This window comes from Centrocercus urophasianus, unplaced genomic scaffold, assembly GCF_019232065.1.
Source record: "Centrocercus urophasianus isolate 14NV4802_14NV808 unplaced genomic scaffold, USGS_Curo_1.0 seq_11, whole genome shotgun sequence".
In the NCBI taxonomy this organism is placed as follows: Eukaryota; Metazoa; Chordata; class Aves; order Galliformes; family Phasianidae; genus Centrocercus; species Centrocercus urophasianus.
Genome location: NW_024884253.1, coordinates 68,247,476 through 68,262,085, shown reverse-complemented (window position 1 = coordinate 68,262,085; position 14,610 = coordinate 68,247,476). Strand labels below are relative to the sequence as shown.

The following is a 14,610-nucleotide window of genomic DNA, read 5'->3' as shown; positions in this document are numbered from 1 at the left end:
TGCTCCTTTTCTGAGGCACTTCTGTGAAAAATGATGATTCCCCAGTTGCAACCTCTTCACTGTGAAGTACTTTGTTGTTCTTGTATCGGATTTGTCTTTACTGTGCACAGCACATGAGTTTATAGCCTTGTTTATAACCAAAAAAATCCCAATTTACTTTAAACCAAGTTTTAAACCAATTTCACTCAACTAATTCAATCTCTGATGATGAGTTTCTTACTTGGTATTTTGAAAATAAACTGAATTAAAAAAAAATAAATTAAAAAAGAGAGCTCAGTTGAGTGCCTGAGCTATTTATTTAAAAGTGCATCCTAAATAAATTGGTGTAACTTTCTTATATAGAAAAAAACTTTGAAATACAAACAATAAGATAAAAAAAGTTCATACGATCCGCTATAGCATTTTTTCTTCTATGCTTTCAGTTCCCTGTCTTTTCCACACTTCTCTCTGATTGCTAGTACATTTTTTTCAGTTGTTCCCAAAACAGAAACATGCATAAAATTCACTGCAGCTTCTGGGGACTTTTCTAATCTCCAGAAATGTTCTTGTGCTCAAACCAGTGGCTCTTTCCCCCTTTACCCTGTTTTTTTTTTCCACACTATCTCTGTGGATTTCACTGGCTCTGGTGCATTTTTGAACATTTAGTTTACAGTACCTATCTTCAAAAATGTAACCAACTTCCGACTGGTAAAAATGATAGGAATATCTTCCAACTATATATATAGGGAGACACATGTATGTATACTTACATATATAAATGTACATATATATACATTCCTTTTATTCATGTCTTTTAGTTGAGAAAGAACCATTAAAAGAAATATACTAACAGTGAATAGAAAATGAAATGGATTTCTACCTCTGGGTTTGCCTCAGTTATACTCAGAGGCAGAATATACTGTACAAGTTAAATAAATACAGCAAGCCTGAATCTTTCATTACCTATGTAATGAAAGATAGAGAATAGCCAAGCATAGCAGCAGTGATTTTATCTTTTAAGTCCAAAATCTTCAGCTTGGAAATACTTTCTCTGCTTTCTTTTGAACAGGCTCAGAAATCTTTTCTGCCTTCATCTCTCTTTTTTCTCAGGAAAAAAAGAAAAAAAGAAAAAAAGAAAAAAAATTATTCTGGTTTCTCAGTCAGCCTATTTTTAATAAGTATTTCAGTTTGTACCTCAGCTCAGGTTCATATGTATGAAGCACGTATTCACACACGATTGAATGTTACCGTTGTTGGTTTTTTGTTTTTTTTTTCCCCCTTTTGCATAGACATATTTACTATTACATCTCTTTCCCTTTGATATCAGATTAGTGAGGCTACATTAATTATTCATTCTTCTAGGCGACAAATGCTCTGTGTTCAATAGTTGACTGGCCTGGTTCTTTAAGCTCAATAGAGATGTTAGTTTTAGCTATTTCAGGGAGGACAAAGGAAAAAAAAAAACCTCTGCAAGAGTTCAAATATTTATAACAGATCATTTTCCCACTGCTTCTCATAGTGCTGCATGCCTTTCATTTTATGAAAGTCGACGTTTAAAAAATCCTTTTATTCAGTGTTAGGCAATATTCTCACACTCAAATTGGCAGAATTCTTAGGTTAAGCAATCTCACCCCTATTCTTCCGCTTCCCTCACTTGCACCAGAAAATTCTTCATCCACTTATACCTCTATTGTATGGGCTCCAGGAAGCAAAAATGTGTTGGGATTTGGGTATTGCAAGAATATTCCAGGAAACTGGTTCCAAAAATAGCTGCACTTATGGAATTAAGTGTGGAATTAAGTGTGGTTATTAACCACAAAAGCATCCTTAAATCAAGCCAACAAACAGTAAAAGGAATGAAAAATGTTTGTCTGAAATTTTAAATAGGTGGTTGCAGAATTTTGTGAAGTCAACCAAAAAAGGAAGTGGAAGATGCATGCAGAGAAGATGCATGATCTTTGGTCATTATTTATGTTGCCTTTAAAGTTTCTTCTTACACATTACAATGCAGCTGAGAGACTGTTAAAAATTCAGACCCTCTTGGCTGAGGACCCAGACTTGAAATGGAAGAGGATTTTTACTCAGGGAAGAATGTTGCCCTTTATACTAAGTTCCATCAAAATGCATTTTAAGAATGCATTCAAAATCAAGTTTCTATTGCTACAAAATTTTGAACCTTAACCTCTTAGGTGAAAAGTGATGCTTCACTTTGGATCTTCCTTTGACTATTAATCACTCTTGCCTCTTTGAAAACCATGGCTTTTATTTGGCAAAACATAGGCAACACTTTGGCTTCAGGTTTAGCAAAGTTATCAGCTAACTCGTATAACACTCTTCCTACCTGATCAAAACCAAAATACTTCTGAAAATCATTGGTAAGTATCTCTTTTGTCAGAAGCTTTTGTTTCCCATAAGGTTTCACCCATGATTTATACAAGCATAACAATTGACTATGCCACATCTGGCTATCAGATGCAATTACACACATGCAACTGAGCTCTACATGGGATGTCTGAAGAGTAGCCCCACCTGACTACTACATTTGCAGCATGGTGTTTGATTCATTTTTGGTCCATGATCCAGCTAACTGGAGGGTACAGATTCTCACCCATCACTTATCAGGCATCACAGTAGCAGCCCAGGTGCATTGGTACAGAGATGCTCTCCAGGCACAGGCTCCATTTGCTACAGTTCCAGTGTTTGACAAGGAGATGTTTGGCATAAAGCCCCATTTAGCTGAGAGGACAGCAAAGATGACCAGATGGGACAAGGGATGTGGGTAGCAGGCCACAAGAGAACACTCCGTCAGATGGTGTGGAAGCACTCATGGACTATGTGAGATTTTTTTGTTTAGGATTTTTCATTTTGCTTTTTTCCTTACTGGCTTGGGTGTCATGAGGCATGAGAAAGTCCCATGAAACTAAAAAACATCTAGATTTTTTCCATATAAATTTCATTAGCTGAGGAAAGATTGATACTGCAGAACTTTCTTCCAGGGTTGTTTCTGAAGGATGAGTAGTGGATTATGTGTGCAAAAGGCAGGCAAAATGACAAGTATTCAACTGATGTATGGAACTGAGCAGAGTAAAGCAATGGCACATTTTTTCCAGAACAGTCTGTTGGTGGAGGGATTTCCATCACACATTCAGAGCTAGTAGCAATATGAAGGACTGGCTAATCTTCTAGAAAGACAACATTTGGAACAGGAACATATAGAGCTATTTTCATTGCTGCATCGCGAAAAGATAGCAACAAAGCAGAGAAAGAATAAACCACAGCTAACAGGAAATGTTACAGACACAAGAGGCAGGCCAGATAGTCTTCTGAAGGATGGGCTTTTAACATGTGATTGAGTTTAGACAAGAATTAACTGCTGACAAGAGGACAGAACAGTGAAGTGTGACTTGTGGCTGTTGATAATGACAACAAAAGGGACAGATCAGCAGGTTTCAGACAATAAGTCTGAATTGACAAGTAATGAGGAAAGGTATAAAGGGAAGCTTCTTTATGCCTTTCTGTTTTGATGTAGAACACTGTCTTTTTGACAGCTTATAAACATTTGTGCTGCCATGTGAGATGTGGGTTTGGAAACTACAGCTACATCTGTGCCAAGGAAAAGGACAAGAAGAACAATAAGGAGCAGATGAAAAGGGCAAGGAAAGAAAAGTAATCCTTGGGCAGAAAGAGAAGGCTGTGGAGGGAGCCAGAACTTTTCCAGTTAATCTGCTCAGTTTAAGGATGACCATATGAGACAATATTTCTAGCAGAGTTGTCCTTGAGGGGGAATCAGGAATACTGCAACAGCCAAGAATTTAAAATCAGTGAAGAAATGGCCTATCAAGAAATAATAAATGAGGTGGCTGCAAGGAGGATTATGAGTCCCTTTACTCCTCTGGGACAGGTATTGACAAAAGGATGTGATGAATTCAGAATGGTCCATTCAACCCCCCTCTCTTCTCCTTGCACAGTCCATAAATGATGGTAGTGACCCTCAATTAGTTCTTTGACATACATTTTCTTTGACCTAACAGCATCAGTCATTCTTTCCCATAGCCTTGTAACACAACTTGCAAATTGTGACACAAAATTGGTACTTCAGCTACTACCAGTTCACCATCACAGCTTCAATTTGCAGGGATTCAAGATCCAGAGACAATATTTCTTCAAGAAGGCAATGTCAATAGGCTACTCTGTGGTCAGTGCAGTTTCTCATAATTCATCAAAAAGCGGCATAAGCAGTGAAATGGGAAGTTGAATGCCTCTGGTAGCTTACTGTCCTGAGGACATTGCTGGAAAGGAAGGAAAGGACAAACAACAGTCCACAACTATATGGTGGCAGATTATGGTAGCAGGAAGGCAAGGAGTCCTATGGATATGTAAGAAGATAAAGGATTTCTGTGTAGAAACTGCCATGAGGAGGCAAACAAGGCAGAAACCTATACAGGAGCAACTCCTCCCCAAAGAGGAGAGGATGAAAATCAGAAAGATAAGAGTTGAGAAGGATTGAGTGTTCCTGGGAGACACTTAGATCTTGCATGCATAGTGGTGGCAATTGCACAATAGCACTGTGCACTAAACACTGCAGAACTCGATGTCTGTATATGAAAGAGATGCATCTGTTAATGAGCAACATGATTTGCCACAGCACATTAACTTGGAGGGAGTTTGTTGTGCAGTGCTGATTACATTACATTTTATTCCAAATGAAGACATTGCAGGCTTGAGTAAATGAATCTGAGACAATTAATTTCAATTTGAGGACAACAGGTTGGTTTAGGAAACCATCTCCTCAGGCAGCCAATTGCTCAGGGCAATGCCTTTTTGCTGTGGTTCCTGAGTATAGTCAAGAGAAGGCAGATCAATTTTCTATCAGAGATACTGAGGGCCTATAAAAGCACACTCTGATGAGTTTTTGAGGTTCTCAGGAAAGGTAAATCTGGAGAAAAATGTCCTCTGCAATGCTTATAGGCAGCACAACATGGGTTTCCTCACTGAGTAGGACCTGGCGACATCCACTAAAGAAGTGACTTGGTAGCTGCTGCTCTGAATACAGAGTTGATGGATTTCATGTATACAATGGGAGTCCCACCTTGGGCTAAGACTGAGGTGGTCAAACTTAGGTTTCTTGGAAACAACTGGAGAATACATGCCTAGGTATGGATGTTTATAGAGTGTCACTGATTAGGCTGCACAATTTTGTCTTCAGATATGGCTATTATGCATTATGTGATGCACACTGAAGTGTATGTATCTTATTATTATTTTGGTGTTTTGAGAAGAAACCGAAGTGATCCTGATACGACATCACAACTGGTCTATCCATACCTGCAGTAAATGTAGCAAACATATAGCTACAAATTCTAGTTTTTCGATACATAAAAATGTGTTTACAAGCAGTCTGATGACAGATATCATCACACCATGTGTCAGACTCTGCATTTAGCAGCTTACAGAATTTTTGTATCAACTTACTGTTAGATTAAACAGAGACTTTATGGAGAAATTCCTCTTAGTGGAAGCCATAATCCCAAACAATTCTCTTTCTTCTTTTCCTGAGCTCTTATTGCTGGTCAGAACATCATGGGACATCCTTTTATGCTGTTCAGCCCAAATGCCCTGGCTGTGTCCACTCACAACCACTTGCCTACCCCCAGCCTACTTGCTACAGGGAGTAGAGTGAAAAAAAGAGAAAGCCTCTATGCTGTGCAAGCACTGCTCAGCAACAGCTAAAATATTGGTGTGTTAATGATAATCTTTTGGTCACAAATCCAAAACAGCACCATAGGAAGAGAATTAACTCAATTCCTAACAGACCCAAGACAAGCATGAAACAATAAAATCCTTTTTATATTTTGATTAATGCTCCAGATAAGAGAACTGCTGAATGTCAAACTAGACGTCTGTGATCAGTATAAAAATTGTAATAATAGCAACAAAAATAATTTATATTATGTAGTTGGAGCAACTGGAAAGAATCGAAAATTAATAAACAAAATGAATCTTTATGCAAAGAAAAATAAAATATAAATGCATACATTAAACATTTCATCCTTCCCTTCCACCATTGTTCAAACACTGCAGTTTCCTGCAGAGAGGTTGTAAGACTTTGCAGCCCTAAAGAAATGTGATACTTTGCATTCTTTTCATGTAAGAAGAAAAAGAACCAGAAAGATAACAGGAGAAAGAATGTGTTAGTCTCATACCCTTGAGCTGTGATGAAATACCAGTCTACTTACATTTAATTATGTTCAGGTTATAACAAAGTATTCAGCAGAAAACATCAATAAGAATGTTGACATACTCAGACTCCTTCTAATAAGAATGAAGTACAATTATGGCTGGAAATCTAGCATCTAGGATTTAACTGAAAAGGAAAATTTTGCTGTTTATCAGTTTGTTCTCTCTATAAGGTTAACTAGTGTTTCTAAAGGAAAATTATTGGCTTGTTTAACAACTAAGTTATGTGTTAAGATCTGTTTAAGGATTAAAAAAAAAAGCAGTACATTTCTCTAGAGAAAGACACGCTGGGACTAAATATATACTCCAATATATTATCTGTTGCTGTCTATTAGTTAATGTTCTCTGGAAGGAATGGAAATAAATATTGCATGGAGTGAAGACACAAACTTTGCAACTGATAAATTTGCTGCAGAGTTAAAAGAAATCTTAGGTCAACTACCAGGAGTCTGAAACTAAGGCTCTTCCAGGAGGTAAAGGGTTTTTCAGAGTGGGACTATCTCTAGGATTAATGGAGTGGAGCTGGATAAAGCCAATGGCAGGTCTTGTGGGAAGAAGCCAAATTTCTCTAATACCCCTTAGGAGTGGCTGTTTATGCCTAAGCTCCAGTAGGGTCAGACACTAAAAGTCAGCACCTCTTGACCTACGATGACTTGGTGTTACTGGCACCTCTAACAGTCAAAATAGAGTTTAGAACACTGCAGTCTTAAATGGTTATTTCCTGGAAGCAAAACCCAACAGTTCATAGTTGAGTACACACAAAACTCCCTCTGACACCAAGAACAATTGCTATGAAAGAATGGAAAGAACCTGAAGATACTAAAATAAATGAAGTTTGGTGTTATTTATTGTGGATGTGGCATATAATGCTAAACATGACATATGGACATTAAGCAACTGTCACTTCTCTAGTGAGTGTTTATTTCAAGGCTTTCAGTCAAGATTCTCAGTTTTAACATAGCCACAGAAAAAAAATCTGATGTTAACTTCATAGAAATCAAACATAGGAAAACAGCAACAACAAAATACCAACTCCAGTGAGCTTTGAAAAAGTGAGAATTTAAATTAGTTTGACCTTTTTTTCATTTTTACTTTTGAATCAACATGAATTCTTTCCTTTATTGAAATAGCATTGCTTCCTCAGGTTGAAGATTCCAATTCCATTGCAAACTTAGAAAGACAACTCAAATGAAAACAGAAGAATACATAGATATTCACACGCAGCATTGAGTAGAAGCCTAATTCTCTTGAGTCTCGTTTGGGAACCATCCCAGTAGCTCACAGTCCCCATTTCCACTGGCAGCGGTGCTTTCATGTGACTCAGAAAACCTAGAGGTTGTGCTCACTCACACTTGTCATCCACAGAGCTTGAGCAGCAAGGCCCTCTAGCTGGGTGGGTACTAATGTACCCATTACCTGTAATGACAACATTGCAATTTCTTTAATAGGTCCAAGACCAATGAGACTTAATGGAGAGAGAACTGTGCCCCCTGGATTCCATTTTCATCTCTGCTGCTACTCTGAAGTTTGGCTTTGGCTACTTATTTTTACCACCTTATACTTGCATTTACCCATTGTAAGGTAGGGGATAATAAAAATGATGGCCTTTTTCCAGAAGATCTTTGGATTAAAAGACTCCAGAGGAAAGCTTTTACTTTCTTTGTTGTATTGAACATCTTTCTCTCTCTCTCCTCCTTCCTACTCTACATTTTTTCTCCTTGCCTTCCTTGCCTTGCCTTCTCTCCCCTCCCCTTCCTCTTTCCTCTTTCAATTTCCACTCTTCCTCTCTTTCCCCTTTCCTATCCCTACCCTTTCCCTTCTTTTTGTCTTCATTTTTTCCCCTCTCTTTCCTTTGTTCTCTCTCCTCCCTTTTTCCCTTTGTCCCTTTTCTCTTCTTCTACCATTCCTTACATTGAATCTGTAAATTGCTGTATCAATCTTAAACATCACAACACTTTTGTAGTATTATCACTGTTAGTGTGCTATGGTAGAACTGAATTGCACTGAATTGGAGAAAGAATGAACAGTGCAATTTTACAGTGCAACATCTGTGGAAACCTACAGAGCTTTATTCTCTTTATTTTGCCTTATTTTCTCTTCAGTATTTATTGGTAGAGAAGTTTATAAAGATTTCAATGAACAGCACTACCTTTTAGCTTAATGTGAGGCTACATTGTGATAGTGGTTTCCACTTGGGTTTAAATTAAAGGCACAATTCTCCCATGAGGTCAAAACAAATTTCTGCTTCAGTAAGACACAACCTGAAACTGGTCTTGAAAGAAAAGAAGCATTATTATGCCACTCTAGCATACACTGTGTCGAAAACTTAACAGAATGATATCATAAAAAACAGTGAGGAGAAGCAAATGTAAAAAGTAGCAATTACATCTAACACGTGGTTGTCCAAACCTTTAGCTTTCCTGGGCCACATTTTGAAGTGAAGAGGAATTGTCTTGGGCCATTCTGTCAGACAGCCCCTCTGCTGCCATCTGTCACACAGCAACAAATGCAACTGAATATTGGCAGGAAGGTTCCAACTCTACCACCAACAGCCACCTCTGACATCATGGGCCAACATCATGAAACAGGAGACATTTCTTTAGGAACAGCTCTCATAAAATATATAATACAGTTAATGTATATACATAACAAAACATTTTAATTTTTAATATATTTTATTAAAAGATAAGAAAAAAAAAAAGCAACAAAACCATAGAAGTAGTGGGATATACAACCTTACTTTTTGAAACTAACACACCAGGCTGGTTTGGTGGCAGTGTTGCAATTCTTAGTGAGCTCTCAAGGTGTTCATCAGAGATTAAATTTTTCTGTACTTCATCGTTGAAAAGAGTTGCTCGCAAACGTGCGTACTGCCAAAAGCGATGAGGCGAATAAGGCATGACTGAGAAGCAGGGCATGTTCTTCTCTGGTAAGAGGTCTTACAAAAATCTGGTAAAGAGACATGATGATGAGACTTTTCTTTAAGCTGAATGCCTGACTGCATCTCAGTACATTCCAGATGAAAATGTGCAGGTTGTGTATTTATGTTGACTGAAAATGGAATTGCAAATAGACGAAAAGATTATGATTTATTTTTTTTCAATCTTGAAACGCGTTATCAAATTCCTTGACCAAAACAGAAAGCATGGTTACATATTTTTTGCTGTTCACAGGACTGCGTTTAGCCAACGTATCAAAATCCATAAACCTATTTGCCATAACTTGAGTTAATATTGCACTGCAACCTGTGCCCTGGTTTCGTCTCAGATAGGGTCAACACTGCATTGGTATTTAGTTGTTGGGAAGCGATAGGTGCTCTCCCCTGGCCAGGATGCTTGGTGGGAGGAGTTGCTGTCATGATAGAACGTGGCAGGGTCAGCCACAGTGCAAGCTGTGCCAGGCTGCATGCAGATTATGGGCTGCTGCTGTACATGCATCATTCTAAGATAATTACTTACAGAAAAACAGAATGCTTATGTGAAAAATGCATACAAAACAATTTCTTCACTTGCTAGAAATCCAAATTTAACTGGCATCTCAGCAGTAATCCGTCACACAGAGAAATGACTTTTTGTGCTGATTTCATGTTTGATAACAGCATAGAAGTCTGAACATTTTGACAATATAACAAAAGAGCAACTACATTAGGCTGCAGTGTTCCTTTATGAAAACATTATTCCACACTTCTGATGAGATAGACTGCTGTACACATTTTAGCAAAAACATTTCCAAGAAAATCTAATAAAAAAAAGTAAGATAAAAGAGAGTTTTAGTTTTTCCATTACATTATGGTTCGGTTTAGTAACTTATACTACTTTTACAAATGTCTATGTTTGCCCCAGTGGGGACCTATTCTAACTCTAAAGAAAAAGAAATATATAGGCTTCCTTGGAAAACTGAGTTAGTAAATCCAGCAAACAAATAAATTTGTGCTTCTTGTCACAGTAACAGTGTAGCTGGAGTAACAACATGGAATCAATGATATCATCAAGGTATGGAGAAAACAGTGAACAGTGGCATCACAAGGGTTTTTTTGTTGGTGTTTTTTTTTTGTTTGTTTGTTTGTTTGTTTTTCCATTTATCAGAAACTATCATGCTATCCTGAAAGTATCATAGAAGATTAGAAGTACATGGAGAACTAATATTGTGATTAACTGACTGAATGAAAGAGAAAAACCAGTCAAGTTTCTCAGAGGTCTTTAATCTTTAAAAAAATAGTAAAATCTTAAAATATCAAAATGAAATAGTTCAGCTTTCAAAACAGCTGCTTTCAGGTGAAACTGCTTTCAGTGTATATCAAATTCAGCTAGTTATTTTCACTGACCTTATACTTATCCAGGAATAGGCAAAAGCCTATTCAATAAAGAGTCTTGCCCATCCTATAAGTGAAAGCAATTTATCATGCTCACCAGGGTTTACAGCAGACAAGTGCATATGTGTGCTGGAGATGATGGTTCAGAGGGTTCTAGCAAAGTATTTAGCTGCCTTTTGAGCACTGAGTGACTCTAGATTGCACTGCTGTGATTTTCCATTGACCCAAACCCAGTAAAGGCTTTTTTACATGTTTTAACATTTTCAGAAAGAACATGAAGCATTGCTGCAGGCCCGAGTGAAAGCACAACAATTTGTATCCATCTCTAAGTGCTGTGGACTAGTTTCAAAACAGACATAAATGGTGTTCTAATCACAGTTCAACAGACTGCCTATTTTTAAAATAGATTTCTGAACATACGTTGGGCTATAGAGCACACAAATAAGAACCTACTATTATTGTCAGAAGTCTTGTGAAGGGCCAAGTGGAACTGAAAATAGCATCTGTAAGCATGCCTTAACATGCTCTCCCATCCAATTTCTTCATGTGTTGTTTTTGTTTTAAACTCAGCCTTTAAAATCTGTAAAGGGCTTTTTCCTATTTTTCAATTATTTTTTTAAATGTGGGATGGAACATAGAAAGCTAGGGTTTTGCCTCTACCATCACCAGAAGAGAAATAGCTTATTTCTGCTTGTTATTTTAGATAAAATTAGTAGTAGCTGAAAAATGCTCTTTCTTGGCTGCCTGAATATTGCTGCAGATGCCTGAGATTTCTTTTAGAAACTCTTATCGATGAATTGAAGAGGTGTCCTGTGGAACCTTTCACCGAAATGCTCTTATTCTAAAAGAAATGCTGGTCTTCAGAACAGCTCTTACATGTTCTAAACAGTCTGATCTATATACTCTTCCCTCACAGTGCCTTTGCACTTCAGTGCCATGTCCTGTGATGCTCTCATTTACTGGTTTTCCAGTTGAGACTTGCCTTTGTTACAGTTTCTAAGATCTAGATGTCAACACCAGGTATGGTGGACTTTGTGAGGGAAGCTGCCCACATTTTGTAAATGCTTTGCCTGTTTTCCTCTGCAGTTGCCCACAGATGTCATACTGTATGCATTCTGGTAGAAGTAACAAGGCTGTTAGGAATGACAACGACTGACCACTCCCATCTTTTTAATGTCTGCTGCTAACCTCTATATATGCATATCGGCATAATCAAGAAGGATGCTGTTGCTAATATTAGGGCAACATCTCTAGCAGAAGGAATGCCCACGACCTTAGATTTCGCAAGAAATCAATTGCTCTGCCAGGGTCCCATCCAGCCTGGCCTTGAACACCTCCAGGGACAGGGCATCCACAACTTCTCTGGGCAGCCTGTTCCAGCACCTCACCACCCTCCCAGAGAAAAATTTCCCCAACATCAAATCTAAATCTCCCTTCTTTTTGTTTAAAACCATTTCCCCTTGTCCTATCAGTACCTACCTGTATTACTGATTGTCAGAGGAAACAAACAAACAAACAAACAAAAAACACATTACTTCAAACTGCTTTTTTGTTGTTGTTATCTTGAATTCCCATTCTATAATAGCTGGTTTATATTAAACCTTCAAAAGCAAAGATTCATACTGACTGCTGTAAGCAGCAGAGGGAATTTCAAGCCAAGCATACCTGGGAAAACCAAGAATAACCAAAATGTAATCTTTTCATTCAAATCAATAGAAAAGTAGACAAGGAAACCTTATAATCTCAATTTAGGAGATAATTCTACTCTAGAAAATAAAGAAAATCTGAAGAGACTTTGACAGAGACTGGAAGGTGAACTGGAGTTAACTCATATTAAGCTACACAGAAGGTGGCAGAACTGAAAACATAATCTGAGACTTCAAAGTGCTGTACATGTAAGAAAATAAAATTACCCAGCAGCAAAATTCAACACCTTATTTACATCATTTTGACAGCATTTGTTCATTCAGACTGCTAAGGACACTGTGTTGTGATTATATTTTGATCTGTTGCCAAAAAAGCCCATGCCATTACCCATTACATATATTTTGGCAATGGTAATATTTGTTAGAAAGATTGACTGCAAGTAAGTAGAGTATGCTACGTCACATAGCTACATTAATTTCCCTGTAACATAACTGGGATGGAGTACTGCTACAGCACTCTTGGGAGGTTTAACCACAACCATCATAAGCTCAGTTTCTGGGAACCCACATTCAGCTCTACAGGCTTGGGGCACAGTGGCTGGCAAACTGCACAGAGGAAGAGGATTTGTGGGTGTTAGTTGATGGCCATCTGAACATGAGCCAGCAGTGTACCCAGGTGGCCAAGAAGGCCAATGGCATCCTGGCTTTTATCAGAAACAGTGTAGTCAGCAGGACCAGGGAGGTTATCATCCCTCTATACTCCCTACTGGTGAGGCTGCGCGTTGAGTACTGTGTTCAGTTTTGGGCCTCTCACTACACGACATCAAGGCCCTGGAATGTATCCAGAGATGGGCAATGAGGCTGGTGAGGGGTCTGGAGCACAAGTCTTATATGGAGCAGCTGAGGGAGCTGGGACTGTTCAGACTGGATGGAGGGTTGGGGAGACCTGATCACTCTCTACGACTGCCTGAAGGGAAGGTTGGCCTCTTTTCCAGGCAACCAGTGACAGGACAAGACGGAGTGTCCTTCAGTTGTGCAAAAGGAGACTGAAGTTGGGTATTAGGAAAAAAAATCTCGGATAGCATGGTGCGGCAATGGCACAAGGAGATGGTGGAGTCACTCCCCCTGCAGGCGTTCAAGATATGTGTAGATGTGGCTCTGAGGGATGTGGTTAGGCACATGAGCGGTGGGTTGATGGATAGCCTGGATGACCTTAGTGGTCTTCTCCAAACTTAATGATTCTGTGCTTCTGTTCCTTATCTCAGATTATGAAAGAGAGCCAAACCAGCACAGAGCGTTTGCACTATGCTGGTAATGCAGTTGATTACTACAATTCTTAAAGGCAGCCTGTTGCTGGCACCAGTTGCATAAAACGCCTTCATACTGCTTAGGGGAGAAGAAAAAAACAAAACAACAACGGGCCGACTTCAGCGCGGCGGTGGTTTGGCAACAAGCTGCACGCCGAGGTGCGGAACTGAAAACCGGGCTGTACGCCGTGCTGCGGGTGGAAATCCGGACTTCGCGCCACTTCTGTTCCGGGCCGCGCCCCGCGGCCACAGCAGACGGGGCGGACCCGCAGCCGCCCCCACCCTCTCTGGGCGCGTCCTGGCGGCGGCGGGCGGCCACGTTGACAGGGCGGGCGGCAGGCGGTGCTGGCTGCGGGAGAGGGGTGTGGGCGCGCTCGTGCGGGCGCTGTCAGGGTAAACATGTCTTCGCCTCCCAAAGAGAAAGCCGAGACCCGGGCCGGACACCCTCCTGCTGGTACTGCCGCCGGGTCCCGTCTCTCAGCTCTTTTTCTTATGGCCTTCGGGGCGGGCCTCGGGGAGGGCCGGGGCGGCGGTGGAAGAACGGAGAGGCCCCGAGGGGTGCGCTGCGCCCGGCAAAGGGGCAACACCCGCCCGGGGCTGGGCACAGGTGGCCTCTCCAGTGCCTTGGCCCAGCGGGCTCTCCGCGGCAGGGGTGGGAGGGAGGCGGCTGCTCGGCCCGCCGCGAAGGGGTCCGGCGCCACGTAGCCGCGTAGCGAAGTCCGCAAGCAGGAGGTTCAAGGCTGAACCTGTTGGCGCTCTGTGTTTGCCTATGGAGAAGGTCGCCAGCTTGCCGGCCTCCGGCCCCTGCTGTGCCCTAGGACGTGGAAGCGTGTGTGTGCCCTATCCAGGTCTCAGACAGCAGCTTGCCATCCCTCCCCGAGCCGTTCGCTGGCTTTCTGGCAGCTTTCCTTCCTCAGCGACAGAGGCTGCTGTTCCCCTATGCCTTCCTCTTATTCATTCTTTCCCAAAAAGCTCTTCTGCTTGCATATGCTTTCAGGCCTGGTTGCTGCTGCTTTTGACGCTTTTGGGTTCTGACCTGGGTGCTCATCTGTGAGTGTGTGTTGTCCTTGAAAGGTGAAGAAGGTCTGAGAGCAGCCCCAGGGCTGACAGAGGTGCCCTGCCTGCCCGG

General features: G+C 40.5%; 1 protein-coding gene across 2 annotated transcripts in view; it reads left to right on the top strand.

Moving 5' to 3' along the window:
• The first annotated feature begins 13,798 nt into the window (after positions 1-13,798).
• Positions 13,799-14,610, top strand: part of LOC122154991 (death associated protein) — a 39,782-nt gene continuing 38,970 nt past the window's right edge. For both annotated transcript variants that reach the window (XM_042808647.1, XM_042808646.1), the window contains exon 1: positions 13,799-13,935. In XM_042808647.1, coding sequence (XP_042664581.1) covers positions 13,881-13,935 — 55 coding nt within the window. In that variant the 5' untranslated portion in view covers positions 13,799-13,880. The remainder of the gene's footprint in view (positions 13,936-14,610) is intronic.